The following is a 25,397-nucleotide window of genomic DNA, read 5'->3' as shown; positions in this document are numbered from 1 at the left end:
GATGGGCGTGTCCAACGGCGCGGGGTTATTGATTTTGCCTTGGAAGCAAGATGCTGCGCTGGTGGGATGAACTTTTTTGTCCGGCAGAATTCGGCTACCGCCTACTGGGTAGGACCCATGAATGCCAGTTGGCAGGCGGTGAAGACTGTGTAGCTTCGCAGCCATCTTACGTAAGGCAAGGAACGTAGGAGAATAGGGAGACCTGAAAGGTGCACAGAAGGTTGCGGTTGCACGCCTCCAGCTAAAATCTGACAGTGGCGTTGGTCCTTCTCGGCAGGATTCCAAGAAGGACCAAGGTGGAAGGATGAAAGGTTGGGAGGGAAGGCCAAGAATAGAAGCATCGACGTAAGGTACCTTATCCATCAACGTCCATGTTTCCCCCCAAATTCTGGGTGGAAAGAGTTCACCGAGACACTTAAGGTACCCAAAGACTCAAATGTACACGCTAAAACAAATCAATTCAAGTTTCTCATTCCGTCGGTCTTTGAGGCCACTCGCACCTACCTACCTACCTACCTACCTACCTACCTACCTACACAGTAAGGCAGATATGGCAAAGTAGATACCTTTCCTTAAGGTACAGCACTTACATGTGCTCCGTGTCTAGCCAGGAAGCTGCAGCAAGCTGCAAACCCCTCTCTCCACAACATGTCGCTGGCCTCTGAGGTCAGACCCTGCCCGGGCCATCTTACCCACCCAGGTACTCCTTCGGCCACCCCCAAACCATGTCAATCTTTCTTCTTCTAGGCTGGCTTTCTTGATCAGCATCACCTCACAAGGCGGCCCAGACATCTCGGAATAGACGCAACCCACGCCGTCAGCTTACCGCCCTTCGGCTTCCATCGATGGCGGTCAGGAGGTCCCCTACGACGGGAATACTCTATGTCTGAACTTCTACTTTTTTGTTTTCTTTTTTACTAACCACATGGCAAAGAGTACAAGAGAAAAGCGAGCGAGGGCGAGCAAGCGCTCGTTAGGATTGACAGAGCCGACGCGTCCATGCCATTACGGTCCTTTCAACTCGGATGTTGCGCGACGGGATCGAATCATCACCGCGAGGTGTTGCACGAATCCAACACCAACAACCATCAACACCCTAGTCAGTCCTGTTCAATTCCAGTAAACCAGATAGTACGCCGTGTATCGTTGGATCACCGTCTTATTGGTTTGTGCCTCGACGAGACATGAGCGTGGAGAGCTCCAACAAACAGCCACAAGCCGAGGACGGGGATTTGCTGTGACAGCGGTGCCAGGTTGCATCTTGCAGCTAATGTAGTCTAAAGCCGGCGCTTACACTTCGCAGCATCCCTGTTCGTCGCCTCCCCCTCTCACCACTCATCGTCGAGATCCCCTCTGCCACCGAGGTGATACGGCGTCTCATTGGCCTCGTGCGCCCCCAAACACCTTCGATTGAATAATCCCCTGCCACTCCCGCAGCGACTCTCACTTTCATGGGCGCTTCTGTCTGCCATTGGTTGCGTCGCTAGCCCGGCAGGGGAACGGCAGCTATTGCCCATGGTCTTGCAGATGAAGGCATACCTACGTATACTACTGGCTACTGCAGTCTGTCTGCCAGTCCTCTTGTCCCTTTCCTGGTGTGACTGAGTGTCCCCATTCGCATTCACACCTCCACGCGCACGCCAGGTCGACCCGACTCGATTGGATGGCTGCAAGGTGCGAATCCAATGGTACGGCAGAAATGAACATCCATGGCTCGGCGGCTGGAACGGTCGGCCGGGCCATCTTCCTGACCTTGAAGTACGGAGTAGATAGTAACCTTACCATGCAGGCTCCCGCCCCCGCCCAAATATCATTCAGCCTGTCGTCTCTCATTTGCGCCTTCTCCCTTCTGTTCTTTCCAACTCGACTCACCTAGTGCCACCACCAGAATATTCTTTGATCTCACAGAACCCTTGTTCTTGAACAAAGCTGTGGACTCCCCTCTAGTTGGACTTGTTCTCGAGAATCTTTCGTTATCTCAAGCGAGGTTTGCCTCAAAAGCTCACACGAACCATCCGAACAACCAACCACCTCAAAAATCTCCAGGCGAGCTTGCAAGCCGTTCCGACAGACAGACAGTCAGACGAAAAGCTTGTGAAAGAAGAAAGTGTATATTTGTCGATCCGGATTCCAAGTGCAGAAAAGAGAGTGTTCGCCATTGGAATAAGACAATCGTGGACTTTGGACGGCCACCTTCCATACACAAATCGCCAAGATGCTCTTTTCAATACTATCAGCACTCGTCCTCGCCGCGACAGCGTCAGCCCACATCGTCATCTCATACCCGGGCTGGCGCGGTAATAACCTCATTACCAATGACACATTCCCCTACGGCATGCAATGGAACTACCCATGTAAGTTCTCACTCCTCGGCCGTCAATCACTTACCTTCGCTATCGCCATGGCTCTCTCCCCGGCCAAACTTCAACCCTCATACACTCTATAAGTCAAAGACTCGGCCTCACTAATCAATCCCCAAAGGCGGCGGCATGCACGTCACCCAAAACCGCACCTACTGGCCCACGACGGGTGGTGCTCTCGCCTTCCAACCAGGCTGGTTCCAGGGCCACGCCCAGGCAATGATGTATGCCAACATGGGCTTCGGCAGCGACGGGCCCGACGGCGGTCCCATCAACATGTCTTTCCCCATGGTCCCCGTCTTCCAAATCCTTGGTCCCAGCAAAAACCCTTACCCGGGCACCGTCTGCCTCCCGCAAGTGCCCCTCCCGGCAAACACCACCGTCAAGGCCGGAGATCACGCCACGATCCAAATTGTCGAACTTGCTGTTCACGGCGCCGCTCTGTTCTCAGTAAGTCTTCCCTGCCCCTCTACCTCGGCCAGAAAGAGACACAGAGAGAGAGGTAGGTAGAAAGGTGCTAATACCGCAACAACAGTGCGTCGATATTGAATTCGCTGAGCCAGGCGACCCGAAAATCGGAAAAGTCAACGAGACAAACTGCTTCAACTCCACCGACATCGGCTTCGGCGACGTCTATACTATCACGACAAAAGAGTCTGGCGCGGGGTATGTGCAAGGAACATCCGCTGGCGCAAGGACGACAACGAGCTTCTCCGTCGCTGGTTTGCTCCCGCTTGTGCTCGGTGCGCTCTGGATCCTGCTGTGACTGAGCAGCACGGCCCAATTTTATGCATGAGTTGTTCTGAGAGTCGGATGGACGCAATGGATGGATTATACCTTGGGAACTATTGTACATTCTTGGGAGGCATTAAAGACGGCGTTTTTATTTTTATTTCATTTTTATATGGAGGGATAGCTTCAAACGGCTGCGGCCCGCAGGTGTTTTTTTTTCCCCTATCTTTTCCTCTTTGAAACGAAGTACTCATTCTTTTCTGAAGTACACCCCATCAACAATGCTCGCTTACCGCGGTCACAATTACAAACACGTTCAGAAATATTACGCAGACTGGTACTATAAGATGTGACAGAGGAATATCGGGATGTTGATTAGCACGTCTTCGTTGGATCCCCTTTGCAGCTCTGTCCGATAATGATGGCCAAACGATAACGCCGGGTTTATTCGTCATCCTCACATCGAACGCTTAGCTGTACCAGACGCTCAATTAGCCACACTGGAGAACGCCATGAACAGTAATCTACCGGTGCATGCATTGCTCTATAGGTAGCGGTCCAAGATGGCCAGCTACTTGACTCTGTATGATAACCGCAAACCCCCCTGGCGTCTCCCCCCCTCCCTCCCGTTTCGCCGGAGCGTCAGCAGGCGCGCACCCTTACGGCCATCACATAGCCGTCACCCAAGTCATGTTTCCGGAAACTCCATAAAGCAAGCTTCATTATCCCACATCAATCCTATCACACTATGCACCGTTCACAGCTGTTGGAGAGCTTCTTGTCCCACATGCTTCACCCGCGGCTCCGACACGCGGTCGATAGCCCCCTTGATCCAACCCTCGCCTCCCAGACTCTTCACCTCAGGTTTGTTGGTAGCAGCAAACGTTCCCAAAGCGACAAGTGCTCGGTAGATAACCTCCGAGTCGGATTGCGTAGAGAGTATCTTGCCAAGGGCCTGAATGAAACGTTTCGACTCTTGCTTGGACTTCTCCTTCGAGGCGAGCACGGCATAGTTAATTAGAGTAGTGGTCGCAGCAACTAGGACGTTGCGATTAGAAGGCCCAATCGCAGCACCACCGGAGATACCCAACACACGCTCTAGAACGCTCGCTGCAAGAGGAGCCTCCTTCGCGGCTAGCGCTCGACCCTCAGGGGAGCTGAAGATGTTGGCAAATGCCCTGAGTGCCATCATTGCAGAATTCTCATTGGGCGCGGCACCGTCTGTCGCCTCTAAAGCGCTGGTCGCAGCGATCTGGAGGAAAGAAGCACCGGGAAGTGAGAGTTTAGCAGCGAGAGGTGCCGGAGCAACACATCTTAACAGATCCAGGCCAGCGAGTCGCTCGGCATAAGGCCAGTGTGTCACAATCTTGACCACAAGATCGATGCCTTGTTGGTTAACCGCCGTCGAAGATCCAATGGCCTCCTTGACAGCCTTGAGTATGCTTTGCTCGTTGGGGTTCAGGGCAGAGTCCTTGCGACCAGACGAAATCATGTTCGCGTTGATTGTGAGAATTTTATTAATCATGGCATCGTATTTGCCGGCCGTGATGAAGAGATACTCGGTGTGCGGTAGGAGCTTGGGAGCTGAAGTTTCAGACTCGCCTGGGCGATATCTCGACTCGGTGCCGTAAGGATCAGCACCACCTGAGGATGCTGACTGGCCTAGAGTGGCACCTTTGGTGTTCTGTGTGATGAAGCCGGCCACGTTGTCCAGGTAGCTCAGAGGCAGCTCGTTGTCATTGAGAAACTTTGTCGCGGCGTCGTAAGGATTTTGGGATAGGTTGTAAGGCAGCTTCAAGGGTGGCTTTCCGTCCTCAATATCAACATCGAAAACGTAGTCATAAGACTTGCCATTGTGTTCTGTCTTCTTCCCGCTGCTTCCAGCGGAGTCAACTACGGTGCCAATGTTGATCCATTGTTGTTGACCTTTGCGCCGTTAGCCGTGTATGGGAGAGAGTGCTTTAAGATCAAACTTACTTTGGGACCATTGGTGGGCAGTGATTAGTCCATTGCCCTCGTTGATCATCTGCACCTGGCCCTCCTTAGTACCCGACCTAGACTGAAGGAACTCGGGACCAGGTAGCTTCTCCTTGTTGATGTCTGGTAATTGTTGCTGAGGAATTGCTGAAGCCTTCACCGACTCCTCGAACGCGGAGATGGTATCGGCACTGGCTGCCCGCTCAGAGTTGCGCGTGAAGACACGCGCGACACCATCACTGGCTCCTGTAATGATGTCGCCAGACTCCGGGTTCGCAGCAACAGCCCATACAGAGATGGCGGGATGTGTGATCGTCTGAACGCACTCGTTCCCCTTCCATATTCTTACAGTGCGATCCTCTCCGGAGCTGACTAACTCACCCGAAGGAAGACTTGTCAAAGCGTAGATGAAGTTCTCGTGGCCGATTAGCTCCCCAACTTGCTGACCATTCAGCTTCCAAAGCCTGATGATGCCATCGTTGCTGGCACTTGCAACATCAGCTCCGCTCGAATGGCCCTTGGGAACCTTTGCAAGAGCACGAATGACTTCAGGTGTGTGGATAGTTGACTGTGGTTCGGCGTCCCCGGCAATGGCGGAGGAAAGCTTGTAAATGCGGATGCTAGTATCGGCGCATCCCGTGACTACCGTGTCCTCGTCAAGAGCAAGGACAGCCCACACACTCTTATCATGACCGCTGAGACGAATCTCAGGTTCCCAGGTGTTGATATTCCAGACGATGGCCTGAGCATCCCATCCGCCCGATACAAGATAGGATCCCTGAGGCGACACGTCCAGAGTGCACACGTTTTGGGAGTGACCTATCAAAAGTCTCTCGGCGTTGTCACTCGGGGCAGCTTGGGGTTGTTTGACCTCGACGATTGTATCCTTACCACCGGAGGCAATCAGTCCCTCCGGGTATGATTCGGAGGGTTGAAAGTATGTGACAGCGTTGACGAATTCGGATGTTTGACTTGAGATTGCGGGTTCGAAAGTCGGAGGGGGGCCAGACGTTTGACGCCAGACTCGTACACTCCCATCTCGAGAAGCAGTGAGTAGGGTTTGAGGAGAAGGAAAGCTGACTGCCTTGACCTGTGGATTGCATTTGCATTAGCTGATGAATAGAGCGTTCAAGGTTCGTTTGCTTACGTCCGAGTCGTGGCCAGACAGCTGGGCGGATAGCTTGAAGTCTGTCGTCATTGCTGGCAATCTGTGATGGAGGTCGGGAAAAGTAAGTAGGTATCAGAAAGAGTCCAGAGAGTCCGAGGGTGGCTCTTTAGGTGGAAAGCTCGCTCGTATCGATTCGAGGTGGTGGGCGGTACCTTCCTTGCCTTACGTTATGGAGGGGAGATAGGTAGTCAAGTAGGTAAGGTAGCTAGACGATGATGACGGAAGCGGGAACGCTGAAGCTCCAATGCGCCACAGTACCTACATACCTCACGGATACCTAGGTAGGTACTGCGGGCCTTCGGATACCGTCAGCCACATCTATGGGGCCAGCAAGCAAAGCAGCACGTGGCTTCCAACAGGCAGGGCTGCCTGCAAGCCACACTGCTAGGACGCTTACCTCAGCAGCTCCCCCTCTTAGGTGTTAGGTATTAGGTAGGAATAGAATCCGCGACCTGCACGGAGCAGCGCGGGGTCACTCTGAAGTTCTGGCTGCTCGTGGCAGGACCGGCCTGGTTTCAGGGGTCCATCGAATCTCCTTGACTCCTTCCGAACAAGGTACAAGGTGTGCCTTTGTACCTCCTTTCATGGAACCGGCTTCCAACAAGTAGGTACACTCTCACATTTCGCACCTGCTCTTGCAGCGGCTTCCATCAAACAATCGCACCCGACATAATCCAGGCGCAAATCGGCCTTGCTCCGACTCGGGGAGCCCCCCACTATTATTTCATCTGCGCCGCTCTCCCATTGCTTCTCGCATCCTCCTGCAGCTTTCCCCGTCCTCCTTTTTTCTTTCCTTTCCCTTGACGTGCGTTCGCTCTATTTCCTGGAGCTATTGCTGCGCTGCTTGCCCTCACGCGATCCATCGTACCTACTCCTCACGATATTTACGACGTAACGGCTGTATCTGACTGACTCTCCTTGACTTCGTTTTTTCCTCATCTCCTTCGACTGTCAATCGCCAAAAAAAACAACAAAAAAAAACAAAGCATCCAACTTGTCGACAACTTGATACCCATCCACAGCGCAAACGTTGCGATTGCGACTCTCACGAAACCAACAAGCACCTAGCACCCCGAATTCCTCCCCTCAACGACGATATGGCTGCCGCTGCCCCTCCCGCTGCCGAGACCTCGCGTCAATATGTTCCTCTGACCTGCCATGGCCACTCTCGACCTGTTCCTCACGTCTGCTTCTCTGGCCTTGAGAAGGGAGAGCAATACTACATGATCTCTGCTTGCAAGGGTAAGCTGGAGATAAATGATCCTGCGCTGCCACCAGGGTTTTGCTAACCCTGTCGCAGATGGAAATCCAATGTTGCGCGATGGTGTTACTGGCGATTGGTAGCTTCCTCCTCCAAGACCAGTTGACCGCGCGTGGCTGACGAGTGCTCACACAGGATCGGAACCTTCATTGGCCACAAGGGTGCTGTCTGGCAGGCCAGATTGAGTCCTGATGCCTCCAACGCCGCAACCGCCTCTGCCGACTTCACCGCGTAAGTCTTATCACACGTCACTCATACTCCGAACCGTGACTAATGACCAGCAGCAAGGTCTGGGACACTCATAGTGGAGAAGTCCTCTACACCCTTCAGCACAACCACATCGTCCGCGCCGTCGCTTACCCACCTGACAACTCTGAGCTCATCGCCACAGGAGGCATGGAGAAGAAGCTTCGCGTCTTCGACCTCAGCGATTTCGCCCCCGATCCTAACTCTCCCACCGGTACGCCCATCACCGTGCCTGCCTCGGCCGGCTTTGAGATTGGCGAAGGCACCCATACTGGCTCCATCAAGTTCATTGCTTGGACCAAGGATCCTAACACGATCGTCACTGCGTCCGACAACACCCTAAGGTGGTTCGACCTGCCCACCCGTAACGTCATTCGTCAGGAGGTCCTCGACGGCGAAATCAAGTCCTGTGAGCTCGTCTCCCTGGCGCCCGAGCACACCTCGCCCGGTGATATTGGAGGCGGCCTTCCTGTCTTGGCTGTGGCCGCCGGCAAATGGGTATACTTTTGGGGAGGCCCGCAAGCGATGGACGAACTCAAGCGCTTGGAACTGAAGCATGGCGTTGCAAGCGTCGGTTTGGACCTCAAGGGTCGCAAGATTATCATGGGCGAAGAGCCGGGTACCTGGGCACGCGTCTGCCGCTGGGACGACGCTGGCGAGATCGGTGAGTTGGTGGATAGAAACTTGGAAGCAGGATACCTACTAACACGCTATTAGAAACTCTCAAGGGGCACCATGGCCCCATCTGGTCCATCGCATTCTCCCCCGACGGCAAGCTGTACGGAACTGGCTCCGAGGACGGCACGATCAAGATGTGGAAGAATTGCGACGGTTTCTACGGTCTCTGGCGTGGTGGTGCCCCGACTGCTGAACGTAACGTGGACTAGAGGAGCACGTCTTCCAGCACAGTATCTCGCAGCGAAGGAAGTGACGCAATCACTCCAACAAGCAGCAGAGTCTCGTCGGGCTCGTTCATGGACGGAGTCTCTCATTTGAGCAACAACTCTGTCACCGAAACTCCCGCAATTGCCCACCAGCTGATGGATCGCTTCTTTGCCACGGCGACGAGCAAGCTCGAGGCTGGGATCCCCGCCTCTAGACTCATTGACAGAGACTCTCATCAGCACAGAACAGAGTAAAGCCCTCTGAGATGCTGGCTCTACTAGTTCAGTTGGTGGCCATATGTTTTTTTGTAGAAAAGCACGCACGAGCAAGCCAACAATGAAGGATTGCTTACAGCGGCCAAGGCTTCGAGAATTAGGCTACATGAATGCCACCAATGGCGGCTAATGTTACAATAAACCATGTACAATTTGGGTTCAATGACATGACACAGGCTGTGGCTAGTGGTGCGGCGGTGCGGTATGCCTTGCCGTAGTCCCCATCCGTTACTATCATTGCTTTTCTTCCTCAGCTGAGTCTCTTTAGGAACGCTCTTTGTCTCGGGAAGCCAGAAGCTGGCCTGGTTGCCCCCTCAGTAGATCAACAGATGGGACATCTGTTGATGATATCGTGATTAGCGAGATCACCACTCATCCCATTGCACAACCACAGATTTTCGGCGTTGCAAAGCCTGCTACGAGGATGATAGAATTAGGTGCCCCGGCGGCAGTGATTAGCGAAGTCCGGTTTCGTCGCTTGAAGAGCCTGGGTAAAGTCCTTTGCGAACTGCAAAGTTCCCAGAAGTAAGCTCCAGCATCACTTACATTCACTCCACCCAGCCTGCCAGACGACAAGATCCTTTGGGCAGGCAACGTTACAGAAAGGACAGCGAACAACGACTTGCTCGAGACAACTCGCGACATAAATCACCCAAGGAGGCTTGGGTGTGGAACTAGGAATTACGCTTGAGAAAGATCTATGATGTACTATGTACAGCCCTCAAAGAGTCGTCTGGAACACCCAGTCAAGGGAACAATTGATCATCGATAGTATTAGTAAGAACGTCCCTAGTAGAAGTCTCGCAAGCCTAAGGAAGGCTAGTCATAGTCTTCGACCAGATACCCAACAGTATAGACTCTAGACTTGCCGAAATCGTGAAGTACGCAGCAAATTCAAGCTATTCCTTGTTTCATAGCGTTCTATCCAACTTCTTATTATGTACTAACCTCTCTCGGCATAACGTAAGCCTCCCTGTCTCCTGGGGTAGTCTCTTCATTTAGTCTACGCTTCTGTTGACATGGTTCTTGGGGGTTTAGGAATTCTGCCTTTGCAACGAAAATTTAAGTATATGTTTTCCGTACTCTATCAACAGAACTTGTTGTCAAAATGTGGACCTTGTTTGCAGTTGTGGCTTAGCTGGGGAATAAAACTTTTCATGTAATTTTCCTCTTTCTCTTAAGCTTCTTTCTCCCTTCAGGTGTTGAATAGAAGAGGATCGATGATGTCAGTATTTAAGAGGAGTAGCCTTACGCTACCCACTTTAGCTACCTATCTTTTGTCTCTTTGGTAGGTAAGTATATATGGCAAGATGCCGTATAGACGCTTTTTGTGATATATTGGTGCATCTCCTATGCGTTTGCTCTAGATTCATATCGGTTACTCCTAAACAATGTATTATCTAGGATAACATTCATCGGTAAGTCTTGTAGATGCTCCTTTCTGTGGCTAGGAGGCTACTTTCGTTGGGGGCTTAGAATTATGTATTTCAGTGATTGCAAAACTAAACGGCCTTGACCCAACAAAAAGAGAGAACTCGGTGTATTACTTGGTTCCTTTTGGATTGTAATTCAAAAAATTCACTGGTGGTATTGGACGTGCTATGGATTTGCCAACCTTCCGCGTATTGACGCGGGCTTGTCTGCCGCGAACAATGTTGGCTTTCTATCCGACAAACTTCATGAGACTGACATCAAATAGGCCATCAATGCGATCATCTGAGGCCTTAACTTGACGCCCCTGGCCACCCAATTTGAAGGCCCTCGTTCAATACGGACACATGCCGTCCGCAAATGCCGGCCCGAGGGTGGGATCCAACAGACGTTTTAGCCCTCAAGTCTAATCTACCACTGGCGCGGACTCTCAGGCTTGCGGATTAAGACTCCTGCAGCTTGGTCCAAGTTGAGACTACGACTGCTAGTTCCCGAAACTCAAAAGACCGGATTCCGAAGCACGGAGCTCCAAATGTCATGTTCGACATCCGAAGACCACTAGTCAATGCTATTCGCGGGGTTGGGATGTTTGAGAATGTATATTAGTGTGGAGATTTCTTAATAAGTTTCCGCGGGTCAGCGTGTCTGTCGGGGACAGAAAGCAACCGAGAGACCCATAATGAGCTCAACAGATACTGTTTAGAAACCATTCTCTTCTGAAAGACCTGCGACTACGGAACATTTCCATGAGACTAGGTCCTCTCATCTTTTCAGACAACTAGCGTTGCCTATCATAAAGCTACTTGGCCCAGATACGCATCCAACAAGCCAAAATGGATCTCCTGCCGCATCCAGACGACATGTCTCGTTTCTCAGACTTCACCATCCTGACAACGATTTACAAGACAATTTCAGACCACTCCATCACCACCGATGTCCTCATCCCGAAGAAGCTGACAGAGGCCTCGAGCCCGGTGACCTCACCATGCCCCATAATACTACGCTACCACGGCGGCGGTTTTATCGGCGGCGCGAGTCTCTATCCCGGATTCTTCGCGCCCTGGCACATGGAACTTGCGGCACGCCACTCGGCTGTAATAGTGAGCCCGAACTACCGTCTCGCGCCGGAGTCCACTATCGAAGACCTCCTCGAAGATATAGAGGATCATTGGGCCTGGGTTCATAAGGAGCTAGCCCCTTTTCTCAAGAAAGAGCTTGGAGGCCGCGTTGATGTTGACACGGATCGGATCCTGACGGCTGGTGACAGTGCGGGAGGCTACCTGAGTATCATGACAGGCTTGTCTCATGCCAAGGAAATCCGGGCTGTGACAGCCGCCTATCCTTGCATCGACCTTGCCGACGCACACTTCATGGAGAAGCCGACGGCTCCGGTATTCGGACTAGCCCTGCCTCAGAGCATCGTTGACGACCATTTTGAAAAGATTCGTAATGGGGAGGCACCTGCACTCATCTCCAACGACCGAAATCTCGAGAGGGGCCTCCTCATGTTTGCTAATCTTCAACACGGCGGTTTTCCCAAGATGTTCCCGCTCGAGAAGGAGCAGCTTTTTCCGTTTGAGAGGTTGAGGGCTGGGCAGAGGTTCCCGCGCGGTGGTGTATTCGTGTGGCAGGGTGCTGATGATAGTGTTGTGCCGGCGAAAGGAAATGTCGCGTTGAAAGAGTTGGTTAGGGAGGTTGACCCTGAGTTGGAGTTCAATCTAGCGGTCCAGCCTGGTGAGCATGGCTTTGATGCTATGACGAAGATTGATGAAGAATGGATGGCGAGTGGGCTGAGGAACTTGGTGAAAGCATGGCTACAGTAGATTGTCTAACCTGTCTAACCTGGATGCTACGTTAGCGGCATCAATAATAATGGACTCACGTTCACTGCTAGGTGTGACTTTAATTGGACTTCAATGCCCAGTAGCCTACAATCCTTTTCACACCATTATCTACCTGAGACCTCCTGTGTTCATCGTATGAGTGAACTGTAGCATTTCGAGAAACGACATGCTCACATGCCTCAGTACCATTTATTACCCCGGGAAAGAGTCTTGAATTGTGGGAAACTTTGAGTATTATAGATGTAATCCCGTAGCGTCGTCTTCCAAATGGGCTTGTGGGTGCGCGAGAAGGACCTTGATTCTAACATTGAACCGATCTCGAGAGGTGATGTTCATGTCGGTTATCCAGCAGCAGGTAGTTGAGCCGGTTTCAGAAATTATCGGCCAGGATAATTAGAAAGCAATCATAGCATAAGTAGTTTGAGGTGGTTGTTCAACCCTTTAGTTTGTGCTCAAACAACGGATTCAGTATTGAGGATTCCACATGAAAAGCTAAGCCTCGAGGTTTCCAGCTATATGAACATGAAGAGGCGGCTTCCGAAGCTGGATATAATGCTTCAAGTAAGTAAGGCATTACATGATGATTTCCAATATCCTCAAGAAGGGCAATTTGCTAGATGCCACAGACCGACGGCATTCCCGAGCCTGCCGTGAATGCTAGTATCATGCTGTTCAATAATGGCGGAGTATTTCATCTAGGTATTTGGATATTGAGCCTTCCTCTCGACAGCTTTCACATAAGTCCTATTTACCTCCGATCCATACATAGGTTGCTCACGGCTCTCTCAACATTGCGTCACCCCTCACCCTCAAAGTTTTGTTCTCATTGTCAGTCGAACCAAGTTCGCTGGCCATCTCATACCTCACAACTTCTGTTCCATCAGCTTCATAACGATGTTGCTGAGCATTCATAGGAAGCTCGTACTTCCAACGAAGAGGAGGAGAGGGCCCGATTTCCTGAACAGCAGAAAAGTTCCCCACGTCGCTTGCCCCGGCATCACCGCTCCCATGACCCTGTTTCTTCTTTCGCAGGTGCCTCCAGATAACCCAACCCACTAGGCCCATGATAGCCAGCGTTCCCAAAACGACGCCCACTGTAATGCCAGCGACTACACCGGTAGATGCGCCGTTATTCATTCCACTAGAGCCAGGTGACGCGGTTGGGGATGCTTCAACCAGTGTAGCAACTGCCGTCAAAGTCGAAGCTGTCGACGTAGGGGATGTCGATGTTGTCGCCGAGGTGGATGCTACGGAGTTGGTAATGTTGAAATAGTGGCAAGTAATGTCTCCCACTGAAGCACTGTGGTTGAACATCTGAATGAAGTACACAGGGCTCAAAGTCGGATCATGGTGCGAAGGGAAGCCAGTAAAGCTGACCGTCCAGAGCATGCCCAGCGCACGCGTGTTTGCTGCATTTCTGAGCTCTCATCCAAAGAATCTCTCGCAATGGATTGACCTACAGATAATTGAAGCATACGTTGCTTTACTCTTCGGATACGTCGCTTCATGCCAGATGATTAAGTCGATTGCCGTAAAGTCCGTTTCCCATTGTAGATCAAGTTGGGTTCCCAACGGGTAAACAGGGTTATCTCGGAAGTCACCTGAGGGACCCGGACCAGGCGGTCTTCGAAAACGGTTTTCGGAGTGTGTTCCGTGGGCCGAGAGGAGAAGGCAGAGTGAGACGCGACCTAGAAGATGCATGACGAGTGTGAGTCTCTCAAAGCCTCCGATTATCGCTGGCTTACCCAGTTGCTCAATCAGACGAGATGGATGGAGCGCAGGTCGAGGGATGACAAAGGGAAGATGCAGAAGAAACTCATTGTATTGTCCAGCTGCCTGGCTTCCAGATCCAGAGGTATTTAATACCAGGGAAATCAGGCTGCGGCCAAAGCTTCAGCTGGCATGCAAGGTCGGAAGCAGGCATGCGAGTAGCTCCGTCCACAGGCATCGAGGCTATGGGAAACTGACAGGCATCCTTGAAGGACACTTCCAATCACAGATCTCAAATCTGGTTGTCAGTCCTCCTTGCGATCCGCTGGCGCCGATGTGTGCAGCTGCACTGACTAGACTCAAGTCAGCTGTTGCGTGCGGCGTAGTCCAATTATGTCTTGCGCAGAAGAGATCCTTTATTGAGAACGTGGGTACAGGCTTGCGGCGAAGGTCTTGGCGCCAACCAACATGAGTTTGGGTTACTTGGAATCCATTCCGTAGGTGGATGTCGCCTATTGCACAATCTCTTTTCCAAAAAGGCTGACTGTGTGGACCCATGGTGCTGCGTATGATTCATTCGTTGAGAGTCCGAAGAAGAGTATTACTGTTGTATTGTATTCTCAATGGGATAAAGACGCTGTCACTCAAAAACTACTCCAATCTCTAGTGCTCAGTCATCTATCGGCAGAACCACACGAACTCCTTCCTTGATTTGCCCTGTGACTCGGTGTTAGACTGTTGTCAATTTAGAGGTGTTTATTGTTTGAACTTACGATCTACGTATTTGATCACTTGATCGTGATTCTTGCAGACTGGGAGTACGTCCGAGTTAGTTCTCGCTCTTTGAGATTGACACCCCTTGGCTGGGAATTATCTGCAGTTTGTCGGGGGGGAGAAGTCGCCTACCATGCATGCCGTTCCAACTACCATCTCCAGGCCCGTTGTCATCCGCGTCCGTAATCAGATGTGGCTCAAGTGCCAGATCCGCTGAGCACATGGTTGCTTGTCTCAGATAGTCAATGCAGTGATAGAAATGGATATCAGCCTCGGTTCTAGACATGTCAGTCTTGTTGGTGACCATTCCAGAGTAGATGCGTCCCATCATGAACTACAAGAAGTCAGTAGATGTATCTCTAAGGAAGCAATATAGTTGAACCGTACGATGCAATGCAATTGATGGGTCATGGTAGTGGTGAAGAAAGGGCCGTCGTCCTCGGATTTCCAACCGGCACCAGCTATACCGGTGTTAGTGAATCATCAATCTTGTAGTTGAGGTCTCAGCTAGTGGCGTTACCAGGCAAAAGCGATCGCCATTGGTTCAGCGTAGCTTCGGAAAGAAATTCTGTTGCGTTGGGAGGCACCACGGCATGGTCGGCATCAAATTTCTTGATCTCGATCGGGACTGAAGGTCACAACAGTTAGCTTAGCGGACCATACCATGGCTTAGTCTGGGGGCTGACTTACATTGCGGGCCAGCGCCTGTGTAATCGCCGCCAATTTGTGTCATTCGCGACGGGAACTTGGCGTCTTCAAACTGATAGTACAACAATAACGACAGTCCTAGCGAGAGACCAATATTCGTGAGGAGGAGAAGCGTGTCGATAAGCCAGCGATATCTCCGCAAGAGAATTTTGACCTCTTTCCAAGTGCTTCCTCCCTGGTTCCCTTTCACGTTCAGGTCTATTGAGTGCCATTGCTTCTCATCTCCCATGAGTGACTCGTCGACTTCAGTAGTGGAATCATCATATGTATCCGAGTGCGATACTGTTGAGTAGTGGTTGCTTTTGGGGGGCATTTTGATCTTGGAAAAGAGAGTAACAGCGGGAGGCTCAACGTGCTAGAAAAATGCAGAACAAGGGAGCAATAGCAACCGCACATTGGTTTGTTGAGAGGATAATCAAACCTGGGGACCGCCTTGGTTTTGTCTACCGTAAGATCCGCATACGGGGTTCTCTCTCCCGTCATATAGGATATACCGGCTCATTTTGCTCGGCTACAATGGCTGTTTGAGAGCTCGATTCACGAGCGAGGGATGGCCATCTCATCATGGAAGGGACGATGGCCGATGAAACTCCGAACGAATCTTTGCACTCCTGAGTACTGGTTTCCTAGCAGAGAAGGTCGGGTGGGCTTGCGATGATCCCTGCTCTTGTCATCTGTGCTCAGCCAAGCAAACCCTTTGATACATCTGGAGTGTTGCGTTGACGTGTTTCATGTCTCTCAAGTGCTAAGCGCAGGACGGGCTCTCATGAAACGAGCCCTAGCTTGGGGCTGCAAGCAATTTCTGCACGTCTATCAAGACGGTTTGTGCATGGAACGACCGTAGAATATGATTTTAGGACGGAAAAGCCAATTCCAAGTGATTTCAACTCGACAGTAACATACCTGTAAACGTAAAGCCTGAGGTATCACGCAAGTGCGAGCTTTCGGGCTGGTGACATGTTCTTGGGGTTGGGAGATTTGCCATTTTGGGGGGGCCTTCAGTCTGAGCCAGGGGCTTAAACGAAATCTGGAACAGGTGTGATGGGGCCCAACTGCGTCTCACCTGCCTGCCGATAACCGAGTCGATCCACACTAGCAACCTCTCGCTCTCCACGAGCACTGGTCCGAGAGTGCTCATGCTATTGACTAAGATGAGACATCAGCTGGCAAATTGAATCTCAGTTATCAGAAGCACGTCTGTCCAGTTTGAAGACGATACATACTATTCGGTGAATGGCTTCATCGTAGCTGAGAATCGGGCAGAACGATTCAGTTCAAGATGTTGCATCAAGAGTATTTACATGGATAAAAGAAGGATAATTGCTAATAGTCGTGATTATCAAAAACTTCTTAAGCCTTGTCTTTACTCAAAAGATGCATATACGTAAAATGAGATGCTCGAGGGATACGTAGCGTTCCGCTCTAGGGTAAACGTTCGTCGAACTGAACAAGACAATAAAGTTGTATTATTACCCATGTACGCCGCCCTTGCTTAATGACATAAAATGCACTGTCTTCCCTCAAAAGTATCACTATCGGAAGAGTTCAGAACTTACCACGTTTTCACGACTTAATTCTTAGCCCGGTATTGTTCTTACTTTCAAGGGTGCTCCTTTCCCCCATGAAAGCATGAACAAAACAAATCAGAAGGATAGCAACGTCGCGTAAATGGGATATAACGGCAGCGGAGGGCGGTTACGCTAGTCTTATCTCTGTACCTTAACTATCTTCATGTGTCATTAACTAATCTTAGACGATAAGCGTTATGAGGCTTTTGTTGCTATGGTAGAATTGGAGGCTCTGTTAGTACTGCTAATCGCATCAAAATAGAAGTTCATAAGCACTGAGTGACGTCCGATAGCAATGATATAATACGTGTAACTTCGTCTTGTAAACGTTATATACTACTGTGATCGTTGCAAGTGACTTGACCAGTACCTAAAATGTTAAAAGCGCCACCTTTCCTCAAAAAGAATTACTAGATGGAATGAAGCGTTCTCGATATCGGTTTGCCATTCCAGTAGACTATATGGATGCTTTCACCCAAGGCTTTTAAGCCTCAAGGTCTCTTGCTTCTGGACCGACTGTTTCAGCCCAGATAGAACGAATCTTTCACTAGGAATCTGGCAAGAAAGGTCTGCAGATGTCATTCAACTAGATACAGCTGGTGAAGTTTTCGAATACACGATGTGCCGAAATGGATGCTCCTTAGACTTCGGAGCCCGTAACGGCTCGGTAGCACTGCGACTACAGATAGTACTCAAAAGTCTGGCGTACATAAATACGGCTTACTGTCGTTTATCAGATCATATAGGTGTTTTTTAGCCTGCCATTACAGCGCTGACATAAGCTCATAATTATACCTGATGGGCGAAAACAAGAAGGATCGTACATCGCTGAGAAGTTTCCGGGCACATCGAAGCCAAGCCTTCGACATCCGTGGCCAAAGATTTTAACCTGTGTGTACTCGTTCGAGTTTCAAAAAGAGTCTATGTTTCAAGTCCATGCATAAAGTCCACTTAGGTGTGTTTGAGACTGGCTCAAGCATATATAGCCACACTTGGATGTAAGTTGATAGCAAATAAACCTGTCTTCGACGTGCTGTCGAAAGGGCTCTTACTTCCACGTCCCATTTAGGGCTACTGTGATTCGTTACGAGCGGTTGTAATTTGAAGAAATCACAAAGCTCTGGTCAAGACTCTCTTCTAGACTACCGCAGCTGCGAAATCAGGCCTTCCACTTAGCATCGGTGCATGTGATGCAGGTCATACGAGACGGGCTTGGAAAAGCACCATCATGATGTGAATGAATGACTTCCGAATGGGGATTATTGTTTCAGTTACACTGGAATGACTTGACTTGAGGCAATTCAGTTGGTGTGAATACACTACTTGAACCTAAGAAATCATACTTCGTCTGGCTTGTTGATGGTGCTGTGAAGTTGGAGGTACAAGTATCAGATCGTCTGGGCGGTTACACAATATTCAAACGAACTCCCCGGCATTTCAGTAATGATTATGACGTGACGAGAGATTCTTAGAGCGTGTATCATCGTTGACCTACACTTCGATTGTGTTGCAAATGGCTACATTAGCTCCGCCTATTCGACTGTGCTTGATGCACCCACATGGCAGATCAACACCCATTTATGAGATAAAGCTGCAGAAGCTCTAGAAAAGAACACGACTTTGACCCAAGTATCGCAATACTGCACGCGTTAGTCCCAGAGTTTGGGGATGACGTTGCGGAAGTGATTCGCAAATTATCTAAGTTGAGCCTCCTAAAATGGGAGATGATGGGCATTGACGGAAAAGGTCGGGGGAAAGGATGCCAGGCACTAGTTGAGGGTAGTTGGAGACAGATAGAAATGATGGTTCACTTCACTGAGAGTTGACTAATGGCGCTATGGACCTACATATTGGTCGAGCTGCCTTTTTCGCAAGTCGCCTGACTCGCCGATACGAGGTTTTGCAGTCTCGCAGAACCTCTCAGGAGAATAGGACGGTGGTCTGTGTATTTAACGAGGGTTGATCAGGCCGGCGCAAAGCTGGACGCTGGAAGAGCAGATGGCAGGCAGAATGTGGCGTCAGGTGGAGTGTCAGCAATATGGTAGGTAGAAGAGTGTGGCGTGGCTTTCCTCACTCTTACTCTCGCTTTCAGCTGTGTGAGTGAACACTCGTGGAAAAGCTCAAATTATTACGTAGCATCAATTGTCCCAGAGCAGAGGTGAGCGCCGATGACTGAAAGGGGAATCCATCCTGTTTGAAGCTATTTGGTGATGTCATGCGTAAAACATGGGTTAGCGTTGCAGCAGTACTCCGTAGGGAGAGTGAAGCAGGGCCGGTGCTGCTTCAGTGTGCTTCAGGTTTGGTGTTTTTGGTAGGGGGGTTCGCGGGAGCCAAAGCATAGAATACGACTACGGTGAAGGCGGAAGGCGGCAATGGTGATTGAGATGAAGGGGCACTGAGAAGCCTGGGACTCTTCAAGAGTGATGGCAAAAGGGACTTCCTTGCTGATTTTAGAGGCAGATTGATTCAGTAGGGAAGGTTGCTGGGGTTTCTTTTTTTGAGAGGGGTCGGGAGCTTTTGCGGCACTGGAGGGAGGAAGTAAAATAGCCAAAGGATGGGATGACAGTTTCGGATTTTGCTGATCATCGCTGTCAATCCGTACAAAGCTACGAGCGTACCCAACACGCAGAGTTGCGTGAAGTGTTTACGGGCGGGAAATGATGGGATTCGATCTGCGACAGTCTGATTGTCTGGAGGTTGGTTGTGTGGGTGGATGATGCTTGATTCTGTGTGTTTGCTTTTGATGGACTTGGTTGCATGTGGGCCTGATGATCACCGGCCCCCCGTCGCATTTTGCATGACTGAGGACGATACTTTTGTTGGAAAAACAGACTTCTGTCGTAGCGTTGACTCGGCAGCCGTCAACGACCTGGTGGTCGGAGCATTGTCGGTGAGGACCCGTGTTGCTGACGAAGTCGGTTCTTTCGCTGTTCGCGAATGCTGTCGCTCAGGTACGGATTACTGGCGGGCACGCATTCGTACTAAGTAAAGTGAGACGAAGAGGTTGGACGACAAGAACGACAATCGAATGGATGGATCAGCGAGGGCGGGGGGGGGGCTAGTGGGAAGTGAGGGTCACGGGCTTCCAGGAGAAGTGGTGGGCTGGTTTACTGTGTATACTGCAGTAGGTACTCCGTACTATGTAGAGAGGGGCGCAGCCACACCTCAAATAGACAGGGTAGGCGCCAGCGGTCGCTCAGCCAACCACGGTCTGTCCATAGGCCCGGAGGGACAAGAGCCAGCCAGGGCTTCGGCCCACTAAAGAAACATTCATTCAGACTCGTGAGTGGGCACACTCAGTTTGCGGTCAGCGATTTGTCGCTGGTCTTATTTAGATTGCAGTCGCAAACGTGTCCCAAAAGTGAAGCCCTTCGAATACGTCCGGTTGGTAGACGAGTAGCTGGTGTAAGGGGGACGTTTAGCAGTGGTGACTCGAGTGCCGCCTAGGTACCTTGAGCAAAGCACCGGCTGCTTTTCGGGAATTCATTCATCTGCGGTCTCTGCACAGCCGCTTCCTTATGCACCCAACTTAGGTACTCTTTAGCACCTTGGCCTCCGCCATCTCCAACGGTCTCAGTTGTTCTCAGCAAAAGGCATGGATGATGGCCCAGGTTTAAGTATTGTACGGTAGAAAGGCAACCAAGGTAAGGCAAAGTCCAAAACAGAGAGTGGTGTTTGCATCTCATGAGCTTACTGTGTACAAGTACTGCGTACGGCTGGAGAACGAGAGGCATGGATCAGTGGCTGCACAGAAAGGGCCGCTCTTTCCCTTGTTGCCCCGGCCAGGGACTCAAAATAAACCTGCTTGGCTCGGGCTGCCTTGCTTTTTCCCAGCTTTGCAGCGGGCCTTTTGCCCCCCGTCACTGTGGTGTGGTATGTGCCTCTCCTTTCCCCTAGTCTGCTTTTATTTTTCACTCCGAGAAAACTACCTAACCGGATACCAGGCGGGTCTGGTATTGCCTGGGCTTAGGTTTTTAAGGTGCAAATGCAACAGCATTCACTCCACTCTCTCAGTCTGATCCCATCATCCTAAGGCGCCCCCCTGTCCTGGATGACGGCACTCGGCAAAGCAGATGGGGTCAGGGAGGAGTCCCGTGAGCACAGGGGCTGGGGCTCGGAGGGGAGGCAGGTATAGCTAGGTTCCTCCTCCCCAGATTCCAGCTTGGAGGGACAAGGCTGGGCCGTTGTTATCGACGCACCATTCCCGTTGTTGTCGAGACTCATGAGGCCATATATGGTATGGAGAACGGGTGCCAGTGAAAGGAGGCGGCGACCAAACCAATTTGCCAAGGAAGGATATCTGTAAATGGCTATGGCAGTTACTTCCTCCCGTGAAAATGCCAATCTGTCCCCAATCTGTTCACACAAGGGAAGAATATGGCTGAGGAAGGAAGCATTCACGAGAGGTTACGGTACCTAGGTACGGGGTGCTTTACATTGTAGGTACCTTTGCTTCAGCTGTGCCTGCCCCCGTTCCTGCCATCCCATCCTGTTAGAACTTAAAGGCCCCCCCAATTTGTCTCACACGCGGCGCATTTTGCCTCTTTTCGCAAGTCCCGCGGTATACATAGAGTCTTCCAAGGTACCTACGTATATCGTCGTTGCAGCTTCGGTACTACGGTACAGTCCCTCTCCACTGATTGACGTCGGGTCGTCCATTGTCTTCATGGGCCAAGATTGAAAAGCCAACATCCACGAACACAAGACCACCCAAGCCACCGCTCATCGTGCTACCCACCTTATTGTATCCGTATCATTCCTTCTTTTCTGTCGAATGCCTCATGCCCGACGCCGACAACAATCCTTCCAAGCCTTGTCTTCAGCATCTCCAAGGCGAACCACTCCAAACAACGATTCCTCCGGCTCCCGCTTCCTGCGCGCGCACCCCGCGGGCAGATACCAGTACTCGAGCTCCTCGACAACACTTGGAGACGGGTCGCAAGCCAATACGAGCAAGCGCAACGCCAGACAAGGGAGCCGCACGGGTGTACCAAAATACGAACTTCTTACCTGGCGCTGCTGCGGGCGAAACACCTAAATGCCCAGCCAGATTTTCCGCGCCTAACACTCTCGGGGGCTTGCTTGCTCACCATTCTCGCTCACACCCCATTCACCTCAACATCTACCTTTTTTCTTCCCCTTACGGTTTCTGGCAGAGCAAAGCCCATTTTGACGGTTTGCAATCTCCGTACACCTAATCCCACCCAGGGTTTCGAGACAGTCATCTCAAAAACGCGCGATTCCTCGCCTCGACATTGTCGCACCGGTAATTCCCCGGCTTCTCGCTGCTCGCCCGTTCGAACAAACAAACGTGCCAAACGTCTCTGCGACTGTCCCACGAACTTCCTTTGGTACGCTCAACCATCGCCAAACTCGCCGCGACACTACTTCTACTAGGCGGAGGCGACTAGCTTGCGTCGTCCGCCTGCCGGCTTCTCAATCCGAGTCACCGGGAGACCTGGTGCACGGAGGTTAGTGTTTCTTTCCCTGCTTCCCATCTGCATCACCTGTTCTCCATGCACCTCTTCAATTTGATGCGGTCTCTTCCCGATCTCGCTGCAGTCGCTACGCGGGAATGATTAGGCGGGCTTTTACACATGCCGATTTCAGCGAGAACCGCACTCACAATTAAACAGTTGTTGTTCCGAGACATTTTGAAATTGCACCCGCATTCCTGCAACCGCCGCACGCATTAGCCGGCCATCCTCCAAAGTCGACTCCCGTCTACCCAGCGTCCCTCGATTTCTCCGCTTCCCTCATCCACCACAATCGAGCAGAACTTCTTGGCTGTTGGTCAGTCAACCATTCAACCCACGAGGGTTGCGAGACGTTACCTCGAAATTATACATCCTGCCCGAAACATGCCACGATACGACTTTGAAGACGGCCGCGATGCCGAGCGAGAGCCCCTAGACCAGGCTTATCGGTCTCATACCCCCAATCCCCCGGAGTACTACCAAGATAATCAGTACCACCACGGCGCGCCTCATGAATACCATCATGATCACCAGTACTCCGAACCCAATCATGACCCGAACTTTGGCCGCATGAGAGCTGAGCGGAGGAACGATCGCCAGGGACCACCACCGGCTGCTGTCGGTGCCGTGGGCGGTGCCGCTACAGCATACGGAGCTCATCAAGCCGTATCCCCCATCGACAACTCTCCGCAGGTTCCGGTGCACCGCGACTGGGGCCCCGATCGTTATGCGGCTCCACAGCAGAGCAATCTGAATCCGAATATCACACCTGGCGCGGATAACTTTAGCGACACGGCATCAGGAGGTATGGCTGGTATCGCTTACACCGTCGCCGAACGTAACGCCAGGGAGAGCGGGGTTGGTGCCATGAGAAGTGCTGGCCAGACCCCGCGAGGACAGTCTCAGCAGCCCAGTGCACCACCGCAAGCTTACAGTCAACCGGGAGGCGACGTATACGAGATGAGCAATGCCGTCCCGCGTCCTTACCAAGGTAGCTACCAAGGCAGTCTTCCGGACCGAGACTCCCACTCCAGCCTGACGGCTCTCGGCGGAGCTGGCGCTTCTCCGGCCAGGCTATCCCCATCTTCGAGCCCATACGGCTACAACGACTATTACAACGAAAACCCTTACTACCAACGACACCCCCAACACCTTGGCGTGGTGGATCCTAACTCTATCGCGGACGATGGTGATGATGGTCTCGACTACGGCAAGCCCAAAAGTGGACGAAACTCGATGCTTAGTCTTTCCAACAGCGATCGAACAGGCAAGACGAAAGCAGCTGGCGCAGCCGGCGCGGCTGCTGCGGGAGGTGCCGCAGCAGGATTAATGGCGAACCGAAATCACAGCGGCTACTACGACCCCAAGGGAACGGCCGAGTATCAAAACGGCAGCGCCATTGACCTCAGCTCACCAGAGAAGAAATCAGAGTGGATGGCGCAGCAAAACAAGGGACGCAGAAAGTGGAAGTGTTGCATTATTCTCGGAGTGATCCTCCTCATCGCCGGTGCCATTGCTGGTGGCATTACAGGTGGATTGATTTCTAGAAACAGTCGCGACGGCAAGAGCTCAGGAAATGGACAATCAGCAGACGACGACAAGAACTCCAACGGTGACCTCAGCGCCGACAGTGCCGAAATCAAAGCGCTTATGAACAACAAGGAACTGCATAAGGTGTTCCCCGGAATGGACTACACGCCTCTCAACTCCCAGTACCCCGATTGTTATCACAATCCTCCTTCACAGAACAACATCACCCGTGATCTTGCTGTTCTCAGTCAACTGACCAACACTGTCCGCTTGTACGGCACAGACTGCAACCAGACGCAGATGCTTATTCACTCAATTGAGCAACTCAAACTGGAGGGCACAGTGAAGATCTGGTTGGGTGTATGGCAGGATGGCAACAAGACAACCAACGCGAGACAACTTTCCCAAATGTGGGATATTCTGGACCAGTACGGAGACAAGCATTTCGAGGGTCTCATCGTCGCCAACGAAATTCTGTTCCGGAAGCAAATGACCGAGTCGGAACTGGGGACTCTACTCCAAGAGGTACGAACCAACTTGACCAGCAAGGGACTTAGCCTGCCTGTGGCAACTTCAGACCTGGGCGACGACTGGACGGCATCTTTGGCGTCAAAGAGTGACTACATCATGGCCAACATCCACCCGTTCTTCTCTGGAACCAACGCCAAGGACGCAGCCATGTGGACTTACGCATTTTGGGAGAATCAAGCCGGTGGGTTCTTCAAGTCGGACAAGAAGAAGAACGTGATTGCCGAGATTGGTTGGCCGACCAAAGGTGGCACAAGCTGCGGCGATGGCACTGCTACGGGCTGCCCCAATGCCTCAGTTGCCGGTATCGACGAGCTGAATGAGCTGTTGGACAAGTGGGTATGTCCCGCTTTGACTAATGGTACCAACTACTTTTGGTTCTCGGCCTTTGATGAGCCATGGAAGATAATGTACAACGAAAAAGACAAGAACTGGGAGGACCAATGGGGTCTGATGGACGTCAACCGCAAGGTCAAGTCTGGCGTCGTTATACCGGACTGCGGCGGCAAGACGGTCTGACACATTGATGCCAGATGACTGTTACGAGACTTGATGTATGGATGGATGAAGGATGATAGTCAAGCCCTGCGTCTGCTACTCAGCGATACGCAGCACTGTACATGACGGAGTACTCTGGAGTTTGGGGGCCTAAACATGCCCGGCTTGAAAGCTGCCGGCATCATGGTATGATGTTTTATACCGTGTACACCATGTCGGTGATTGTTCGTATGGGTTAATTCACACTGTATTTAGCATTTGATTGATCGGAAAGAATAGATTAGTTGAAATGCTTCGTAGGTGAGTCGGAGATGGCGAAGGCATGAGAAACTGAGGTCTGAACAAGCTGCGATTTGCAAGATAGTCTCGGGGGGTAGAGATTGAAGGCAGGTCATCCTAACTCGAGAAAATCTGTTCAGTGTGTT

At 51.4% G+C, this 25,397-nt stretch overlaps 8 protein-coding genes across 8 annotated transcripts; 5 read left to right on the top strand and 3 right to left on the bottom strand.

Annotated features, from left to right (window-relative positions):
• Positions 1-2,215: 2,215 nt before the first annotated feature.
• On the top strand, positions 2,216-3,126 carry CTAM01_16612 (uncharacterized protein; the record flags this gene model as incomplete). The annotated part of the gene is made up of 3 exons (XM_060532604.1): positions 2,216-2,354; positions 2,482-2,810; positions 2,896-3,126. The coding sequence occupies 3 exons, from the start codon at positions 2,216-2,218 to the stop codon at positions 3,124-3,126; spliced, it is 699 nt and encodes a 232-aa protein (XP_060372824.1).
• Positions 3,127-3,849: 723 nt separating this feature from the next.
• Positions 3,850-6,267, bottom strand: CTAM01_16611 (uncharacterized protein; the record flags this gene model as incomplete). The annotated part of the gene is made up of 3 exons (XM_060532603.1): positions 3,850-5,018; positions 5,070-6,159; positions 6,217-6,267. 3 exons carry the CDS (start codon positions 6,265-6,267, stop codon positions 3,850-3,852), a joined length of 2,310 nt encoding a protein of 769 aa, XP_060372823.1.
• A 956-nt stretch (positions 6,268-7,223) lies between these two features.
• CTAM01_16610 (WD repeat domain-containing protein) lies at positions 7,224-8,631 on the top strand (the record flags this gene model as incomplete). Its single annotated transcript, XM_060532602.1, has 5 exons — positions 7,224-7,479; positions 7,538-7,577; positions 7,634-7,729; positions 7,783-8,408; positions 8,462-8,631. Coding segments are annotated over 5 exons (1,188 nt in total), but the record flags the coding sequence as incomplete, so codon positions are not given.
• Positions 8,632-11,168: 2,537 nt separating this feature from the next.
• CTAM01_16609 (uncharacterized protein) lies at positions 11,169-12,158 on the top strand (the record flags this gene model as incomplete). The annotated part of the gene is made up of 1 exon (XM_060532601.1): positions 11,169-12,158. One exon carries the CDS (start codon positions 11,169-11,171, stop codon positions 12,156-12,158), a length of 990 nt encoding a protein of 329 aa, XP_060372821.1.
• Positions 12,159-12,953: 795 nt separating this feature from the next.
• Positions 12,954-13,880, bottom strand: CTAM01_16608 (uncharacterized protein; the record flags this gene model as incomplete). The annotated part of the gene is made up of 2 exons (XM_060532600.1): positions 12,954-13,588; positions 13,640-13,880. 2 exons carry the CDS (start codon positions 13,878-13,880, stop codon positions 12,954-12,956), a joined length of 876 nt encoding a protein of 291 aa, XP_060372820.1.
• Positions 13,881-14,559: 679 nt separating this feature from the next.
• CTAM01_16607 (uncharacterized protein) lies at positions 14,560-15,684 on the bottom strand (the record flags this gene model as incomplete). Its single annotated transcript, XM_060532599.1, has 6 exons — positions 14,560-14,606; positions 14,663-14,701; positions 14,796-14,997; positions 15,051-15,124; positions 15,184-15,291; positions 15,354-15,684. The coding sequence occupies 6 exons, from the start codon at positions 15,682-15,684 to the stop codon at positions 14,560-14,562; spliced, it is 801 nt and encodes a 266-aa protein (XP_060372819.1).
• Positions 15,685-21,720: 6,036 nt separating this feature from the next.
• Positions 21,721-22,137, top strand: CTAM01_16606 (uncharacterized protein; the record flags this gene model as incomplete). Its single annotated transcript, XM_060532598.1, has 1 exon — positions 21,721-22,137. One exon carries the CDS (start codon positions 21,721-21,723, stop codon positions 22,135-22,137), a length of 417 nt encoding a protein of 138 aa, XP_060372818.1.
• Positions 22,138-22,800: 663 nt separating this feature from the next.
• Positions 22,801-24,993, top strand: CTAM01_16605 (endo-beta-1,3-glucanase; the record flags this gene model as incomplete). Its single annotated transcript, XM_060532597.1, has 1 exon — positions 22,801-24,993. One exon carries the CDS (start codon positions 22,801-22,803, stop codon positions 24,991-24,993), a length of 2,193 nt encoding a protein of 730 aa, XP_060372817.1.
• Between the last annotated feature and the right edge of the window lie 404 nt (positions 24,994-25,397).

This window comes from Colletotrichum tamarilloi (genome assembly GCF_030869305.1).
Source record: "Colletotrichum tamarilloi strain Tom-12 chromosome Unknown Scaffold_240.1, whole genome shotgun sequence".
NCBI classification, from domain to species: Eukaryota; Fungi; Ascomycota; class Sordariomycetes; order Glomerellales; family Glomerellaceae; genus Colletotrichum; species Colletotrichum tamarilloi.
This window is presented reverse-complemented; position numbering and strand designations above follow the sequence as displayed.